This window comes from Jatropha curcas, chromosome 11 (assembly GCF_041381405.1).
Source record: "Jatropha curcas cultivar XTBG-Jc1 chromosome 11, XTBG_Jcur_1.0, whole genome shotgun sequence".
NCBI lineage: Eukaryota > Viridiplantae > Streptophyta > Magnoliopsida > Malpighiales > Euphorbiaceae > Jatropha > Jatropha curcas.
This window is the reverse complement of record NC_143161.1, coordinates 4808202-4827861: the sequence shown is the minus strand read 5'-3', so window position 1 is coordinate 4827861 and position 19660 is coordinate 4808202. Positions and strand designations below refer to the sequence as shown.

The 19660-nt window shown below is 28.9% G+C and overlaps 3 protein-coding genes across 4 annotated transcripts; 2 read left to right on the top strand and 1 right to left on the bottom strand.

Moving 5' to 3' along the window:
- The first annotated feature begins 7283 nt into the window (after nt 1-7283).
- Nucleotides 7284-8536, top strand: LOC105634295 (ENTH/VHS/GAT family protein). Its single transcript, XM_012217129.4, has one exon. The coding sequence runs from the start codon at nt 7309-7311 to the stop codon at nt 8398-8400; it is 1092 nt and encodes a 363-aa protein (XP_012072519.1). The 5' UTR covers nt 7284-7308; the 3' UTR covers nt 8401-8536.
- A 2257-nt stretch (nt 8537-10793) lies between these two features.
- BPC1 (basic pentacysteine1) lies at nt 10794-12959 on the bottom strand. Of its 2 annotated transcripts, none has more exons than XM_012216998.4 (2): nt 12775-12959; nt 10794-11944 (listed from the first exon to the last, which is right to left on the bottom strand). In XM_012216998.4, exon 2 carries the CDS (start codon nt 11937-11939, stop codon nt 11112-11114), a length of 828 nt encoding a protein of 275 aa, XP_012072388.1. In that variant the 5' UTR covers nt 11940-11944; nt 12775-12959; the 3' UTR covers nt 10794-11111. The 2 variants fall into 2 exon arrangements, with proteins under 2 accessions (XP_012072388.1, XP_012072387.1); XM_012216997.4 differs by lacking the exon at nt 12775-12959 and adding an exon at nt 12434-12749.
- A 5410-nt stretch (nt 12960-18369) lies between these two features.
- LOC105634178 (uncharacterized) lies at nt 18370-19497 on the top strand. The gene is made up of 3 exons (XM_012216996.4): nt 18370-18563; nt 18659-18853; nt 19017-19497. The coding sequence occupies exons 1-3, from the start codon at nt 18534-18536 to the stop codon at nt 19272-19274; spliced, it is 483 nt and encodes a 160-aa protein (XP_012072386.1). The 5' UTR covers nt 18370-18533; the 3' UTR covers nt 19275-19497.
- The last annotated feature ends 163 nt before the right edge of the window (nt 19498-19660 follow it).

Below are 19660 nucleotides of genomic sequence, written 5' to 3'. Positions count from 1 at the left end.
CAGATAGAAATAGATGTGTTGCGCTGAGAACACCATCTTTATTATATTTTCAGTAGTTTGATTCTTGAAAAGAGGACATGAAAATAAAATTTACACGAGTCTAATCCATGTTTGTTTGTTATTTCCTTGAATTGGGACTCCATCAATAAATTTATTCGCTTTAACTCTTCAGATTACATTGATAAATAAAAGCGCATCAGCTCAATAATTTATAATTTTCAAATTACACTATTTTTATCACAAACTAAAAAAAATGCATTTTTATTTTGTAAATTCTTTTACTTTACTTGTAATATATAATTAATGTGAGCTTTGATATAATTATTGTGAATTAAAAGTGGGCATGAAACTAAACCAGAAATTGAAGGAGAAAATAAAAATGGAATCTATAACCCTATAAATGTCACCCTAGCTATTTCATACTTGACATAAACCCATTTCACTTTCTTCTTTAAGGCATAGGAAAGATTTGTTTGTTTGTTTGTTTTCTCTTACCTTCATGGAACCTTCATTTTTGTTTTCTAGAGATTTTTGTGTTTTTCTTTTTGTAAATGGTAAGTGAAAGAGAGAGAGAGAAAGAGAAAATGTATACTGACAAGTTGTTTGGTGGGTACTGTCAGGAGTCTGAAAAGCCAACGTGCTCTGAGCATAATAATAATTAAAATAAACAAGCGAAAAAAAGTTAACCCAAAACCAAAAGGATAGAATTAAAAAGATTAAAAAGAAAAATTTTTTAAAAAAAATTTTAAAAAATAAGTAAGACAAAAATATTAGAGGGCTTAAGTTCCTGGAAAGTCAATAAAGTACAAACTTCAAAGTTTGGTCCATCACAGAGACAAATATACCCTATAAAATCCAGATCCTTTGTTATATACATATATTTTTATGTGTAAATAAATAAAAAAAATAAAAATACCCATTTAACTATAGGGTAATGTGATGGGTTCTCTCTTTGTCTAGGGCAAAATTAAGATCCCATAGATCTATGATTTGAATCCACCAATTTATGTTATGAGATTTGAATGAAATGGACCCATCTCATTTATCTTACTTTGTATGTTTCTTGGTTATGTACTTAACCCATTTATCTACTTGATCCAACAACTAAATCCAAACAACATGTTGAATGCTGTGTACTGTTTAGTCAACAATGGATGATATTGTCATTGTTAGGTCATGTGTAGTCATTTAATTAAAATTATGCACTCAATCTTACATATTTGGTTCCAATTTCATTAGGTTAATTCATGAAATATGTACATATATAATCATCCACATTACATGTATATTGTAATAGATGATGCTTTGTTGGACTCATAGACTCATCACTTACATTTGTTGGATCCTAGATTCAATTTTTCTCCCCATCATTAATGCAGGTCATTATGGATTATTTTTGTAGTTGTTAGTTTTTTTATTAACATTTAGTTAGTAGTTGTTTGAGTAGTTTTTCATAAAATGCTAAAAGCTAAACGTTATATAAGTAAAAAGCTAATTCAAATGCTATGTTGTCGAACACCGTAAAAAGTAGCATTTAGTGTTTTGATCAGTCAAAAAACTAAAAGTTATTTAAAAAAACTGTTGCCGAACACAACTTATAATGGTGACATAAGTTTGTTCAATAAAATTAGCTATTTTAATAGCGTTTAGTTGTTAACTGTTTTAGTAGATTTTCATGAAAACTAAAAGTTGAAAGTTATATGATTTAACTTTTTATAAAATACTATATTGACTTTAAAAGTTAGTTAAAATACTACGTTACCGAATACTATAAAAAGTAGTATTTAAACGCTAAAAGCTACTTAAAAAATTGTTGCCGAACACAACCAAAATGTAAAGTAAAAATGATCATTTTTTAAAAAATTTAGTAAATTGAAAAGTGTAATTTATAGTTTGTGAAAATATGAAAAGATTAATATATGAAAGGAAAAAAAAAAAGTCACTAGATGTTTAAATTTCTAAAATTGTCATGAAAGATGTTGAAGTATCTAAAAAGCTTTGACACTAGTGTTTGGCACTGATAACTTCTTGTAATTGCTGAATATATTTAGACAAAAAAAGAAAAGTTGCAAGTTTCACTCTATCATAGTCTTTATAAAAGATGTTCTTTTTTAGAAGAAAATTAAGAGATGAGTATAAAGAAAAAATGACAAGGAGGATGAACACTGCATTAAAGCCAAAAGCATGAAAGGTATTTTGCCTAATAATAATTGAGCCAATAAAGTCAAAATAAAATTTTGTTTCCTCTATTAACCAATTAATTGTATGAGAAATAATATAATGAAATAAAAAATTAGATAATTAGGAAATTCCCTCAAGGGGCTAAAAGTAAACTCTATTATTCCATACATGACATCATCAACAGATGACCATTCCATTATATGGCATGGGTTGCTCAACATTAATTCCTAGAGAATTTCTGGATATATGTGACAAATTTTATAAATTATCAAATATATTTTTTATATATATAGTGGAGAAACAACTAGAAAGAGAATATATATTCTCAAATATAAAAAAATTGTTGGAGTGTGATAGGGAATGATAATATCACATTAAAATTCACATATTTCAAAAAAAAAAAAAATTAAATTCTAATCTCAATCAGAATTTATTTAATAAAAAGGAAAAAAAAATATTCTTCATCAGAAAGATATTATATTATTTTTTATTAGTAGTACTAGAATAATGTAGGTGGTGAAAGATTAATTAGTAGTTGTTTTATCTAAACTAGAACTTATTTATGAAGACAAATATAAATAATTAAGTAATTAACAACATGCAAAAGGGACAAAAGGAGGAAGATTCGAAACTTGAGAAATGGAAATTTCGTGAGAGGCTTACCCTTTAAGAAAAGATGATCGATCACAGTTACTGCCAACAAAGTGAAATGTCAGCAACTGATTATTAAGTGTAAAAATTGGTGGAATCCATTAATATTTCTTTCTTACAAAAATTATATTAGGAGGAAGACACTGATTATATATGTGTGTCGGGTTACGTGGCTTCCTCTTTTTGTTTGTTTGTTTGTATTTGGATTTTAAAGCTTTTTTTCTTCATGATAAAATGAAAATGAATGAATGGATATAATATTTAATTTTCAGATAATGGATATATTCAGTATTGCTGTTTAAGTAGTTTACTTAACTTTTTTTTATTTTTTATTATAAAATGCTATTTTATTCTCTAAAAACTAGTTGAAACGCTAAGTTATCGAACAAAATAAAACACATAGCATCATAATACTAAAAGCTACTAAAAAAACTGATGCCAAACAGAACCAATGTATCTAATAAAATTTTAGGACTTGAGATCTCTTTCATTTTTTTTTTTCATATATATATATAATTAAGAAGTATAATTCTGTGGATCGTAGAACAAAAATGTGTTTTTTGACTCTCCTAGTAAATATGTTTCTGGAAAAAATCGAACTTCTATTTTTATATTTACGGTGATTAAAACTATTTATTTTCTCGACCAATATATTATTAATAGATAAAAATATTCAAGAATAAATATGCAATGGTGAAGGTATGTGGATTTGGAGGATGATAAAAAGAAAGAAGGTACAATAATTGAATTGAATATATATATAAATGCGAAAATAAAGGGTTGGGATTTAGGCCCCCCATCTCCTATAGAATAGATGTGATGAAACATAATTCTCTGTTTTCTGTTCTGCTGTTTAATATTTGTTAGATGTGATAAAACAAATTCTCTGAGTTTGTGTACGTGGGAATGTTACGGCTCCATATTACATTTTCCAAATTTCAGATTCCTTGTCGGTAGTCACCACATGATTTTTTTTTTTTTTTTTAACAATATATATATATATTATTAGAAAAAAAATACTGTTAATTGTTCAATAAACTACTTGGGTTAGAAGTTATGTAGCATGCCATTTGATGTAACAAATATTTTAAAAGTATTTAAGAAAGCAATTAAGAAAAAAAAAAAAAAAAAGATGTTCATGATCATGAGCTCGAGCTCCGTTCAACCACCCAACATTAACTCCCTTTTAATAAAATTATAAAATAAAAAATTATATAAAATAAGTAATTATTTCACAGTTTATCAATATTTTCTAATAAATTATATATATATATATATATATATATATATATATATATATATATATATATATATATATATATATATATCTAATTTTTAGTGTGTCTATATATTTATATTTATATCGTTGGTATTAAATTTGAGACTCAGGTATAGTTGTTGTAGTTGTTATACGATTAGGGTTAAGTATAAAAAAACAATTATTGTTCAAATTTTAATTTATAAATTATTTTCTATAATTTTATGTTTGCTAGAAGACAAACGCAATGATAAAAAAAAAAAAAAAAAAAAGAGTATTTCATAAATATATACATTTATTTCATATGAGAAATTGAATATTTAAAGGATAGCCAGAATAAATTTCATAATGAAATTAAATTATTTATTTTTAGTGTCTAATCAAGTATTACTTTTCCAATTTTTCTGTCTGAAGTTAGATAGATAATCAAATAGAACTTTAGTCTTTTTTGTGTGTATCTTTTTCTTGCTTTTTAGTTAGTTCGTGGATAGGGGTTAGACATGAAGGTCCCATTACAAGCCATTCAAGCCTTTTATTGAGGATTCCAGTAGCTTTATCAAATTAGAAATAGAAAATTTGTGAAAATAAAAAAATTAACATTGGAAAATATGAAAAATTAAATTAAATTAATGGAAAAGATGTACATATTTAAATTACTGATCTTTGTTATAATACAAGAAAATCAAGTATTGCCTATATTTATCCGTAAATACTGACGGATGATCAACTACAAATGATAAAACTAATATGTGAAAAATTTTTTTGTGAAAAGCATATTGATGAATTTGTTTCGTTATCCTGTCGTTAATTAGATAATTCATTAATTATTAGTTGAAATTAAAGATTGTGATGAATGAATTTTGAATAGATAATCATTAATTGCAATATGAGATTAATTAGTGCTTAATTACTGTGATTTGCTTTAAATGTTGGGTCAAAAATGATTGTGGAAATGAGTTTGCAGATTGCAAATAACTTTTTAAGAGGAAAGTGGCTATGCCCAACACAAAAACAATTGTCGGAGTTAGTTCATTAACATGAACTTTAGACCTAAAAATGTTTTTTTAAGTTGCCTTGTCACATCCTAATGTTTGTACCTCTTTATCGAAAGATTAACGTAAATCTAACAAATTAAAACAGAAAAAATGTAACTAATACTAAACCATTCTTCATTTTTTGAAATGTTTAATGGGCCTTGAAAATTCAAAATAAGCATATTCTAACAAAAAGTGGATGAATTTGGGTTTGGACAAATGAGGCCCATAAGTTTTTATTACTTACGGTTACAGAACCTTGTACAATGGCCCAATATTTGATCTATACAAAAGAAGGCCCATAATGTGACTATTTGACAAAACTCTCAAGAGATTATACAAGGGAGGTATTTACATGCTCATAGTATACGAGTCCATCCATACATCAAATTAATTTAATAAATCACGGTATATGTATTTTTTCACTGGAGAAAAAAAAAATAGTAACAAAAAATGAAAATTCTTTCAAATGATAGTTAATTATTGATTTGATTTAACATTTTAACTTATGACCAAATTTTGATTTAAAAATAATATGAAATAAAATTGATCAAATTTTAAATTTATTCAAAGTTGATTTTTTTTTACTGTAAATGATAGACTGTGTATTTTCATAATTTCATTTGCATTAGTAAATATTTTAAAAGCAACATTTTTAAATTTTTAAAAATTGAAGAAATAGTTCTTTTAATAAGAATTTAAATAAATTTATGAAAAGAATTCTAACATATAATTCAAATTAATATTTTTAAGATTATAGTAAATTATAATTTCATGTAGTTTTATGAGACTATATTTTCTCTGTAATGGTTCGTCGACATTAAATTGTATATTGTTTTTAATATTAAACCATTTATTTCGAAGTACAAATTACAAATATACAAAATGTAATAAAAACAAAATATATGTCATAACTCTACCTTTACTCATTAAAATACTTTAAAGAATATTGAACTTTAAAATTTCAATAATATATTTAAAATTTTAAACACTAGTAATTATTTTTATTGTAATTTTTAGTATAAAAGTTTTGAAAAGTTGTTTTTTTCCTATTGAAAGTTATTATTTATACTAAATATCTTTATTATTTTGTGGTTATTTATACTATTTTCATTAAAAAGTTTTTTGACCATATAAGATATATTTACTCGTATGAAATGATATATTTGCCTCTGTAATAAAAATTTTGGCTTCGTCACTGTACTTAATTATTGACTCGATTTATATATTCCCTCCGTTCCAAAAAGATAGTCCACTTCCTATTTTCACACAAATTAAGAAATAAAAATTATTATAGTTAAAGAATAATTTTATTCACATAACATTTCTTATTATATCTATCTTAAATAACACTTGAGCAATTATTATATTGAAATAATAAGTAAAAATTAATAAGAGTTATTAAAAATAAGATAAAATTTAAAAAGGGCATAGTAGACAATTTAATGATTAACTAAAAAGAAACAAAGAACTATAACATACAAAAAAAAAAAGGTAAAATACACAAATTCATCCATATACTTGACGTAAAAGAATCTTGTGGCACTCTAAACTTTTCAAAAAATTTATGTTTCATAAAATTATGATTTTTGATAATTTTATAGTAACAATTATAAACTTTTAATATCTTTGACTTTTATATGTGAAATACTAATTTGATACGTGGTTACAATTTTTGGAATAAAAATTTTTGCATTTTTTAACTATTCAATAAATATTTAATCATATAATTTTACAAATTAAAACATTCAGTTTAAAATTTCTACAAATCAAAATGTTTGATAGATACAGTTGTTTAAATTGAAATTTTTATAAGTGAAAATACAAAATGAAGGGTGGCATTTGGGTTAAAGAAGAGAGGAAATTTTGTTTGGTTCACGACGTGTACTCCAAAGCTGCCGGGGAGGACACAGTCCTAAATTAGCGAGGAAAGAAAACAATTAAATTAAAAATTAAAAGAAGATGACAAAGTCAAGCAATATGCCAACTCAAAATCTCCACAAAACAAGCATTATTCGTAAACCACGCCATAATAATTAAACAATTTTGAAATTCAACGATCTTTTGGTTTTGGCCGGTCAAGAATTTTCCATTTCACATATAGCAAATTAAGAATTAAAAACCAAAAATAGACTAATAAATACCTCTAATTTATCAGAATGAGTTAGGTCAATCCATTAGGACATGAAGCTCTGGCTGAGGGCCGCCGGGGCCCTCAAAGACCGGACAAGCTTATTGGTAGCCAACCTTTCTCCTAAGGGTTCTTACCGGAACCCTGATCTTGAAACGGCGATTATTAAAGCCACTAGTCATAATGACAGCTACGTGGATTACAAGAATACACAAAGAGTATTTGCATGGGTACGTGCATCCCCGGTAAGCATGAAGCCTCTTATATATGCCCTCACTACTCGCATGGAAAAAACTCAGAGTTGGGTCGTCGCTCTTAAAGGCTTAATGTTAATGCATGGCGTTTTCTGTTGCAAAACTCAAGCTGTTTTAAGGATTGGGAAGTTACCGTTTGATCTTTCAAATTTCACCGATGGGCACTCGAAACCTAGGAAAATGTGGGGTTTCAATACGTTTATTCGATGTTATTATTCCTTTTTAGATCAAAGGTCTATGCTTTTGTATCATCAACGTAAGCAAACAGAAGATTCGATTCTTCAAGAGCTTATAAAGTTGAAAAATTTGCAGTGCTTGCTCGATCTTCTGCTTCAGATAAAACCCTTGAATAAGAACATGAGACAAACTTTAATTCTTGATGCTATGGATTGTGTTATTATTGAAATATTTGATATTTATAGCAAAATTTGCAATGGTATCGCAAAAATTTTGTTAAGCATATATTCTGTTGGAAAGACGGAAGCTTCTATGGCGCTTAGGGTTCTTCAAAAAGCCGTGAGACAAGGTGAGGATCTTGCTTTGTATTTTGATTTTTGCAGGGATTTTGGCGTTTTTAATGCAATGGAAGTTCCTCAAGTGACAAATATATCAGAAGAAGATATTAGAGAACTTGAACGCATAATTAATGGATTTTCTGATGATACAAAAGAAGATGTTGTCATTTCTACCATTGTTGAAGAAGACAATAAACCTAATAATTTGAAGACGATAATAACAGAAAAATGGGAGGTTTTCGAAGATGATTTGAAGATCTTTAATGAACGGAATGAGAATATTGCAGAAACCCCATTTCAGAAAAATTGTGTTCCCCTTGATCTTGTGCCTGTTCATAAAAGACATGATATATTTCCAGATTTAATTAGTTTCTAGCTGTTTGATATCTGTGGAATTTGTGCAGTTACTCCCTTTTGCAATGAGATGTGTAATCAACGAATGATATTTTTGTTGTAATTAATTTGCTTCATTTTTTAACTTTTCTGTTCTAGATAAAGTTTGATTTCGATTATTATTGTATCATCATCTTCCTCTTCATTGCAGTTACTTAAATTGGTGGCCATGAAATCACTTGCTTTTATTTGATAATTAAAATACTGCTTAATTAAAAGGTGAAAATTAAATTGAAAGCTGCTGAGAAAAACAAAAAGGATCCTTTTCTGTATTTAGGGCTCGTAATAATCAAGGACTAGATGCATAAAGGAAAAGGGTTTTTCAGTTATACAAGAAAAGTGTCACAAGTAGGATTGGCAGATGATTGTGTATTTTCAGAAACTCAATCCAGTTATTAGGAGTTTGGTACCGAATAAAAAGAATGAGACGCGTTCGGAAAATATTTTTATTCTTTGATTTGAGTCAAATTCAGATTTAGAGATTTCAATATCCATTATATTAAAAGGATAGTATTTTGAAAAGCTAATGCATAAAGGAAACAGGTTTTTCATTTAATTACACCAGAAAAATATCAACAATTCACAAACTTATGATCATATTCTTATATTTCTGGAAAACTCGATAATGTCTAGATTTGATATGGGATGTTATATATGGAATCACAAATCATTTACAGGTAGATTGTTGGACAAGAACAGTCTATTAGAGATTCAAGTTGGGCTGAATCTGATACTTACAATACATAAACTTGGCACTTCAATCTGACCCATAAGGAGGTCCAATTTTCTTTTCCTTTTTCTAAGTACTTTAGGACCAGCTTATAGGTAACAGATCAATTTACCCTTATCGAGAGTTGGTCTGATCTTTGGATGATTTTAAAGGCACACTTTCTCACTTATTGAAAGTTGGAAGTTCAATTATATTTTAATCCAAAATTTCGGAAGTAACCTAAAACAATTACTTGTAGATGAGTTTAGAGTTCTTATTGAGTAGAATTTATTTTTCTCCTCAAATCTACTAATTAAGCATCAATATTAACGTGTCTTTGATTAAATTAAATACAATTTACCAAACTTGGCTTATAATAATACCCAATTACAGTTGATTTTTTTGTTTTCAACTAAAGATATACAAACCATTAATGTCTTGTCTTAGTACTAAATTCATTTCTACAAATTCTTTCCTAACATGAAAATTAATGTTGAATTATTGGTTACTCTTTCTTACACGTTCCAACTAATTACCTAATCCATTCATTATCAAAAACATTATTTCCAGTCAGCTTTTTCGAATACCACCTATAGCAAATAAAAGAATAAAAAGGTCGTCTTATTCAAAAAACCCCAATTATGAAATCCTTTTTCTCACGCCTAGCACATAGAAACGCACCGTTCTCAGAGTTATGAGAGGCGCTTTCGCGAAACATGTCAATAGTTCATTAGCTCCTGATAGTGAAATAATCCAAAAAGAAAGAGGCCTACAAACAGAAGAAGCCCATGAAAGGCTATCCTATGACACATTAGCATATCCAGATGTGATGCAACAGAACAACGGATAAAAAGAAACACCAGCACCAACCAATTATAAAGACCTGGCCAACTATTGCCAGCCCCCACACCATGAGAAATTAGAAAAAGGTAGGAGACAGGGAGAGAGAGAGAGAGAGAGAGAGAGAGAGAGAGAGAGAGAGAGAGGAACAAAAGCAAGAAAATGAAACAAGACAAGACAAGTTTTCTCTTTAACTAAGTAACATTTTCCTTTACCATGTACAGATTTGTCTAGCAATCTAAGCACGACAGTCATCTGAATAAATTCAGAAGTCAAAGAAGCTTCACCCTGTTAGCCATCATTATAGAAGTTGTAAGAAATGGACTAATATACACTTTTAATTAAAAGCAACATCAGCTGTCAAAAAGCATAATTCAAATCAGTCAGCAGACCATAAGTTCAAAAATTCATAAATATCACTTCGCTGCATATAAAATTACATAAATGTAATCCAGCAAGCATATAGGAGTAACAATCAGGAGGGAAGAAAAAATACACTGAAAGCAGGTATAAGACTATTTACAGAACACAATTTTCAATCATAATGTGCATAGTCACACATGTGTTAAGTAGTCTGCATCCAGATTTTGGAGAATTGCCATTCCTGACCCAACATAAACACAGAACAACAATTATAATGTGCATGTTGGCTGCACTTAATCTAATACTACATGAACACCAACATTAGCATCATTATGCAGTAGCAACAAGAACTAAAAATAAAATCAAAACCTTTAAACAGTTAGAAGCATCCATTAGCAATGGAACAAAAAATAAAAAAAACAACCCATCAAGTGTAATACAATGGTTCATGGCGAAAGGAACAATCAATTTCAATCTTTGATGAGATTCATTCTAAGGCTGAGAAAGATGTTATCCAAAATCCAACAAAAAATTTAATTTCATCCACATCCTACATCCTGGTGGCGAGAAGTTACTAGTTGCCTTTATAACACAAACAGATCTTAAAAATTAAAAAAGATTCTGAAAAAAGAGCTGATGTCTGAATTTCAAAAACATGTATCATATCTGTGAAGATTCATGAACTACAACGAACCAGATAGATCTCTGCGAAAAGCCACAGATATATACAATAGAAGCAGACCAAATGCAATGGGAGTCCCCCCATCTGTACCAACATAAATCTACCTGATAGTGACAAACTTGTTGGTACCATGTTTAGCCCAGTGAGTCCTCAAATCAATAGGGTTAGCAAAGTTATAGCCTTCAGCAGCAAGTTTCTCCAATACCTTCTTAAATGCCCCCTGGCTCATTTTCCTTCCAGCTATCCTAGCACCACGTCTTTTAGTGCTCATTGGCAAGGGATACATTGATACATTGGTGGTGCAACAAGCAGACTGCCATCCACCACAACCCCACCGATAACACTGCTGAGGAGTTCCAGTACATGAACAAACTGGAATCGGAATACCTGAAATGTCCATATCAATCCCATTTATCACAACATCCATACTTTTCTTAGCTGGCTTCACACGCTGAACTGCATTATTACTATTATCTTTCGGCTTACGAGGTTTCTTAGCTTTAGGTGTTTTGGGGGCACCCCCACCTTGTCTTTTCTTCAACTGGCTACCTTCCTTGTTTACATTTGGCTCCTCAATCCTGGCCACCCTCTCATCCCTTGATGAATTGGGTGGCTGTAGAACTTGCAAGGAGTGAGCACTAGAAGTTTCAGGAAGAACAGCATAATTAGGATTTGGAGGTAACATGTTCACCCTGCTCATCCAACTGTCTCTTACATAGTTCATAGGGACAGGAGCATCTGAAACCACGCAATCGCGTGGATGAAACGCTGCGCTGGCACCAACCATTATGTTGTTAGGATCACGCCCAGGTAGGAAATGCTTTGTGTCACGATCTGCCATGCTCGACATGAGCTGCAGACCCAAATGCCCTTTAAAGGTCGGTTCATAATAACCCCAATTGCGCATGTTGAGTGCATCGTCGTCCATGAAAACTACAAGTTGAGAGCAACAGCAGGAAGGGAAATTAGTCCTTTGTTCCGATTTATATTAACATATTATATTCAGTTCCGGTCTAAAAATCAACTTTTTCAACAAGTTCTGGAACAATATAATAGTTTTAGTGCAATCCTAATGACTGCAACTACAAAAATAATAGTACATCAATATAGCATTGCGTTTCAAAGCTAAAAACCCAAACATGATAAAAATTATGCTTTGAAATGATGGCTCAACCAACAAAACAGATCGAGTCAATTTTCAGCAGAACTGAACAAAATGCAAATAGATCAGCAAAAATGGTATATACATAAAAACAAACAATGTCTATTGGTGACAATTTCGAATCACATTTTTCAATTTCATATACATTTACAAGCCAATACAAACGAAATGGCAATTATTGCGCTACAATTTCTAATTAATTTCAGATCCAGAATAAGAAAATGTAATACTCCCATCAACAAAATTCAAATTCAAAATACCCATTAACAAAAAAACGGAAATTTCCGATATTCAAGTCTCTGCGACACATCCAGCATTTCCTCCGGCACCCAACCACAAACCTATTACCAGATCTACAATAATGAAATTTCAAAACGGAAAGCATTTCCATAAACTAGGGTTTCAAAGGTTTGACTTTGACAACAATTGCAGATCTCCGACAGCAGAAGCGAAATCACAAAATCACGAAATGCAATTTAACCTAAAAATGTAGATGTATAGACATGTATGTGTATATAAGGTAGGTCTTAAGTACAGGACCCATATATTCAAATTTTAGAAAGAGAAAGAGGGAGAAAGGGAGAGGAGAGAGAAAACTTACTTGGGGGTGTAAACGGCTCTTGAGGGTTTTGCCTTTCTGGAGAGAGAAAGAGAGAGAAAGAGGAGAGAGGAGAGAGAAATCTGAGAGAGAAAGACAGATAGAGAATGAGAAAGAGGAGAGAGGAGAGAGGAGAGAGAAAGCCCTAAAAATGAGAGAAAAAGAGAGAGACCCAAAAATGTGTATCTATCAAAGGAAGGATATTTATTTATTTTTTTATTTTTTTCAAATAATTTATAAACAAAATCTAATATAAATATATACGCATATTCATATAAAGGAATTGTTTTTATTGTAGTAGGGCATAATATGTATGGACTATTGAGCCCATATGCCAACAAAAGCTTAATTCTTATCTTCTTCTATTGCTCTTTGTTTCCAATTTCAGAGCACCAACTTTATTTTATTCTTGCTTTTCAAGAGTTTGCTTCTGGTTTTTATACATTCTTTTGTAAATCATGTGGGTCTTTTTTTTTTTCTATTTCTTTTTTACCCTTCTTGTTTAACTACATTTGAGATTTATGACAAATATGCCACTTATGCCTATTAAATATGGACAAAGAAATATTGTATTTTTACTTTATAAATACATCACATTGAACCTTTGAATTTTTCTTCTTCTTATATGGATTTGCTTATTTGCCAGTTCAATTAATAGATTGGTAGTTAATTACTCTATTCCCAAAACTTTCCCACATTTTGTATTGCTGAAATGTAATTTTCCATCAAATGGTTTAAATAGTAAATCTAAGCAAAACTCAAGTTATAAATATGTTTATTTTGGAAAAATTCAGTAATTTTGTAGAATAGTGGAATTATAAATTAAAAAAAAAATTTATTCTATGGTCTAATTTAAAAAGGTTATAATTTTAGTTGCTTTTATGAAAATAAATTGTCTTTAATATCTCCTTATATAATTTCTCTTATTGAAAAACCTTCTTTGTTACCAATTTGTCGAGTTGAATTTTCAACACAGAACTAGAGTGATAGACAAGCAGGCCTTTTGGGCTTTATATCAACAAGGCTAAGCCTTGAGACATTGGGCTAGTATTGGCCTTTTAGGCCTTTCGGCTTTTCCATTTTAGAAATATTTTTTCCTAAAAAAGAAAAAACACATTAATGAATTTGATGGTTTTTACTAATTTTGTAGAATTCAAAGATTTGGTATCAATAACAAATGCCCTTTAATTAATTCATATCCATATAAATTTGTTCATATAAGAATCACTAGAGGTTTCTTCTTCTTCTTTTTTTTTTTTTCATATTTCTTAATTTTATCTTGTTTTCTCTTGTTACCCTTCTATCTTATATCATATTATATAAAAACATATGATATTTCTTAATATAAAAATTAAAAAATAAAGAATTTTTTCTCCATACCTATCTAGTGACAAATTATCTGGAGCTGATGTTTACATCCAAATTTCATTAATATAAAAATCTCCATTTCCAATATCTAGAATTTTGTTTTACGTATAATTGAAAATAGAGCTAGTGAATCTCATTTGAATTGTATATATAACATATCAAAATAGGAATAGTTTCACCTATGTAAACAATGGATGATTAAGATTACATATTATTTGAGCGGTTTTCAAAATCAATTAAATTTCATTTTTTATTTTTAATTTTTTATTGAAAAATTCTTTTCTGTTTCTTATTAATTGAACTATATGTTTTATGGGTTTTTTTTTGGTAATATATGTTTTGCTTTGCTACGGTGGCTTAAATCTCAGTTAGAAGTCTTTTGTGCTTGATATTGAAATGGAAAGAAAAAAAAAAAAGAAAAAAAGAAATCAACAGTTTGAATGTTATTTTTTTTTTTTATTAGTAAAGGTGTCCTTCCACTTTCGTTTAACTGTAGATGAGAAATTAATTCCTTTCGAATTAAAAAGCGATTATCTATCTATATTATATATAAAGTGGGAATGAAGGAGAAATAAAGAGATTGCCGATATTGTTCTTGTGAAATTTAAGATATCCTAATATAACCTTAGTTTTAACCAATTAAAAAATTTTAATCTGAAAATATATATAATATTTCTATAATTTGATTGGATTTTGTTTTTTAGTTTTTTTTAATAGATAAATAAATATAGATAAGCAAGCATTTCAAAATTTTAAATTTTTTCTATTATTATGTTATTGTGTCTAATTATATTTTATTTTATTATATTATTATATAAATTATTAATAATAATTTAATAATTTTTAATAATTTATTATTATTATAGTTTATAATTTAGCTTCGACATTATTATTTTAAATAATATAGGTAAATGGGGCATTTGAAAATTTTTATATTTTTTTGAATTTATGTTTAATAAATATAGCTAGATAATTCAGATTTGATTTTAAAAGGATATGGTTAAATTTTTTTAATTACAAATTCACTCTAATTTTGTTACCCAAAAAATAAGATAAAAATTTATTATTTTTAAATGTCTCGAATTTAATTAGTTATATTGATATTTTATACAATTCAAACCCTATTTCTTTTAAAGAATATAATTTTATTAATGATTTTTTAAAATGCTTTCATGATTTTGATTAGCTAAAAAAATAAAATTATTTATAAATATTTAATTTGATTAATTATATGGCTTTCTTATTCTATTGTTAACGTATATTTTTTTACTACAAGGGATTAGAGAATCCAATGAAAGTCATTACCAAAACATGCAAATTAATTATAAAATGTATGATAGAAGCTATTTGATGATTTTTACAAATCAATTTGGTTTTTCTTTAAAAAAGAAAATGAAAGCAAATAACATATAATAAAAACCTTATGAATCCCAGTACGTTGGCACAGAACCAAAAAGATATTTACTGTATATATAAAGTGTAATATAATTTAACAACTCAATTTAAATAATAATTTATACTTTAATATTATATAAATAAAAAATTAAATTAGTACAACGAATGAATATATAATGAGCATAATCAATGTGCAATGCATATTATAAAGAAGACTCATATAAATTAAAAGCCTTTCCAAGATACCAATTCTACAACTCAATCTGACAATTACCAAACTGAAGTTTAATGTGTTTCAATCACTTGCTAAATTTGAATTAAAATATCAATTATTAATGAATAAGTGAATGCATATTTAGCGGTGATTGGGGATTTAAATCCCAGAATCTTTCCCCAAAATAAAATTTATCATAGTAAAATTTAATTTTAGATATATTTATTATTTTATACACTCTCTTTTTCTTAATTATTTGTAACTTTTTTTAAAAGGATTTGTAACTCTTTTTAGGAAAACGTTTTCGTTTTTTTTTTTTTTTGTGTGTAACAATTTGGGTGGCTTGTTTATATCATGTTTTTGATAGGGCTAGATTGCTATTGGGGCATGGATCTCATCTATTTTTAAAACATTAGTTGATAAATTAATTATAATTTATGCCGACTTGTTCAACTATATTTTGCTTTAATAACCTATCATTGACGTACGAAAGCTGTCTTACTCTTGGCTTCTAGTTCAAAAATGGTTATTGGAAGATTGAGACATATGACATGTGACGTGAGACATGAGACATGTGACGTGAGATGCCTTAAAGCGAATATTATATTTGAATTTTTTTTGCATTATTGACTGTGGATATTGAAACTTAAACATTTGCAAGTTGCTTCCAAATAAAGTTTCGAATTTTATTAATTAAATTCTTTTTTCAGATGATTTTAAAAAAGGATCAGGGTTTGATGTTTCTCGAAATGAAATTTCTCTTACTTCTCATTCAATCCCGTGGTACTTCTTTCCTCTAGCAGGCTTTGTCTCATATCACATTACTTATTCTATATTACTTATTCTATAAACTTCTTTACTCGGGAATCACTTACTCAATATTTGGATCCCTCTTGGTTCAGACTCTTGCATATTTACTGATTCTCAAAGTTTGATTTTTCACTTATTATCCTCTTCTTTGGACTTGTCCAAGCTAGGGATTATTATTCGAAATTGTAAAACCCTTTTAAGTAGAAGAGTTGATATCCTGTTAGATGGATCTGTAGCCAAGCAAGTATAGCAGCTCATTCACTAATTTTCTATAGTTATTCTAGATTTCAAGTTTGGGATAACATTCCTCCTTGTTTGTTATGAGTTTACCATTCACACTAATAACAGTTGAGTTTTCTCATTCAAAAAAAAAAAAAAAAAAAAAAAAGGTTTTTAGTTTATATGCAAAATATTAATTTGATGTATAGTTAATATAATTTTTAGAATATAGATTTTTACATTTATCTATATTTAACTGATCTAATTTTACAAATTAAAATGTTCAATAAAATGATATTGCAAGTTAAATTGTTTAATAAGTGTAATTTTATACGTTGAAATATTTGATGAGCCAAAGTGGAAATTGAGGATACCGCAAGATTAAAGTAACAAAATTCAGTAGCGAATTTATTCATCTAGCTCATATGCATGGCTACCAACTGGGCAATATGCTTGCCTATACCTGATTAAGGGGTCACCCATACACCAAGCCAATAATTGATTGCCATGTAGAATATTGTTATAATTTTTTATTAATTCTTTTTTAGTAAATTGTCAATAATATCATCTAAATAATTTTAGGAGATTAATCATACACCAAATATACATAAGTCATGCTCAATCAATTAAGAGCAAACTAAGTCTAACATTGCATATGGATAGCAATAGACTAGCACAATCAATTGCATAGTTATAGCCAATCAGGTGTAGTCTGATTGATCTTTTTACCTCTCGTAGAAAATATAGGGAGTGAGAAGTCTTGAGTTCGAGTTTTCTCTACCATAAAAGTTATCACCAATTTAGTGAATGTCATTCAAAGGGCATGAGAGCTATCTCCTGCTGTGTAGCCCATAATAAATTGTTATTCTTCTCAATTAAACTATTCTGGTCTATAGCTAATCAGGTGTGATCTGATTGCTCTTTCTACCTCTCTTAGAAAATGTAGGAAGTGAGAAATCTCAAGTTGAGTCTCTTCACCATAAAAGTTTTCTACCTTTCCTAGAAGATGTAGGAAGTGAGAAGTCTCAAGTTCGAGTCTTTTTCACCATAAAAGTTATCGCCAATTTGGTGAATGTCTCTTTTGAGATCCAAATTTATCCTTAGTCTAAAATATTAATACCACTAATTAATTAAGACATACATATATCAGAAAAAAAAAAAAATTAAAGTGAAAGAACAAACGGCTAGTAAAAGTGTATAAAGGCAGGCTGCAATATCTTGCTTTCCGCTCTCTACGCTAGCAAGCAATTTCTTTCTTTCTAATATGCATTTTTCATTTTTCATTTTTTTTTCATCTTCTGCAAATTCAAGAAAAGCAAAAAAGTAGGAGATTGTTAAGATTTTCAACCAAACTGTGCTACTATTGCTAAAAGCAAGAAAGCAAGAAAAGAGCTCTTTGTCACTCGTCCAAAGAAAGAACAAAGATATATTTAGCTGCTAGCTAGCTCTAGCCTAATAAAGAAAGATAGAGGTTATATATATATATATATATATATAGATAGAAAAAAGAAATAAGCAATCAATTAATTACAAAATCAAGAAAACAAAAGTAAGAAAATGGTGGGAATCTTTCTTCGTTTTTCACTGTATAAGCGATCCCACATCGCCACCTCTCTTCTCTCAGTACTACTCCTTTTCATGCTCTGTTTTCTTTACTATTTTCATTTATATTTTTTAAAATCTTTTGCTCTCTCTCTCTTTCTTTCACTCAAAGACAGATACTGGCATTAGCTTATGAGCATCAATTGGTCTCTCTATGGGTTTGTCATGTGGGGAGCATGATGGTGTAAGTGTCTGCTTATCTTTTCTTTCTTTTGGGTTTTGTATTTCTGAGTCTGATTTTGATGTTGTTTTTTTTTTTTTTTAAATTTAATTTGTTAGGGTAAGAGAGAAAGTGAAGTTGCATTAGTAGATGAGATCAGACAAAGGAGTAGTCAAAGTCAAATGGATCATATGCAAATTAATAGTGTATCTGTAGAATTTGATGTTGATTTTTGGCCAGTTGAACACCCAATGGAGCCTCAAGATGAAGATCGCCCTGTCAAATGTCCAATACCAACATCTTCTGTTCTCAATGTAAGCTTTTCTTCCTATTTATTTAACTCAACTTTCACGGGCTTCATGCCATTTTTTCTTTCCTTATGAGTCAATTTCCACTTATCATTAGCACTTTCCATTCATCTATTAAGATTTGGATATCAATTATGATCATGAAGTTTTCTCTTAAAATAATTTGAAGGATGGGAGAGTGCATGAGGAGAGAAATGGTGAAAGCTTGAGGAAAAGAGCAGAGGTTTCAACAATGGTGAACAAAGAAGGGATTGTTATTGTTGGTGCAGAGCCTCCAGTTGGAGCAGTGCGTAAAAGACACCATACTCTTACCAATGGAGATCATGTTATTACTCCTTTAAGAAGAATGCCTTCTCTTCCTCCTCTACCAGCCCAGAATGTCACTATCTTTCAAATGCTTCAGCAATTAGATGAGTTTGAGTGTTAGAATGGTGCGTATATATATATAAATTGAGTTTCTATTTCTTATCCTTTCTTTCTTATGTTGTTGTTTTTAATTCGTTCCTTTACGGAGTGATGAGAACATTCTCTTCTTGATTAGATGATAATTTAGCTTCAACAGAGAAGGGGGAAAAAAAAAAAAAAAAAAACTAAATGTAGCAAGAACTTTATATTGCACTAGCATTTTGGAATATATAGCATTTTGTAAACTACCTATCTCATAATGTTTTGTGTTAAAACCGCTTGACATTTGATGTTCTTTTACGGCGGAAAGATTATGATATGTAAAGATGATTCTTGTGCATCACTCACGGGGATATATTCCTCATCTTAATTAAGATTAATATACATAACCTTAGTTAGATTTTCAAG

Bases quoted from the DNA above. Each gene is read 5' to 3' on its own strand.
- LOC105634295 (XM_012217129.4), top strand. From the start codon at position 7,309: ATGAAGCTCTGGCTGAGGGCCGCCGGGGCCCTCAAAGACCGGACAAGC.
- LOC105634178 (XM_012216996.4), top strand. From the start codon at position 18,534: ATGGGTTTGTCATGTGGGGAGCATGATGGT. The intron at 18,564-18,658 runs GTAAGTGTCTGC...TTAATTTGTTAG, and splicing joins CATGTGGGGAGCATGATGGT to GGTAAGAGAGAAAGTGAAGT. The intron at 18,854-19,016 runs GTAAGCTTTTCT...AATAATTTGAAG, and splicing joins CAACATCTTCTGTTCTCAAT to GATGGGAGAGTGCATGAGGA.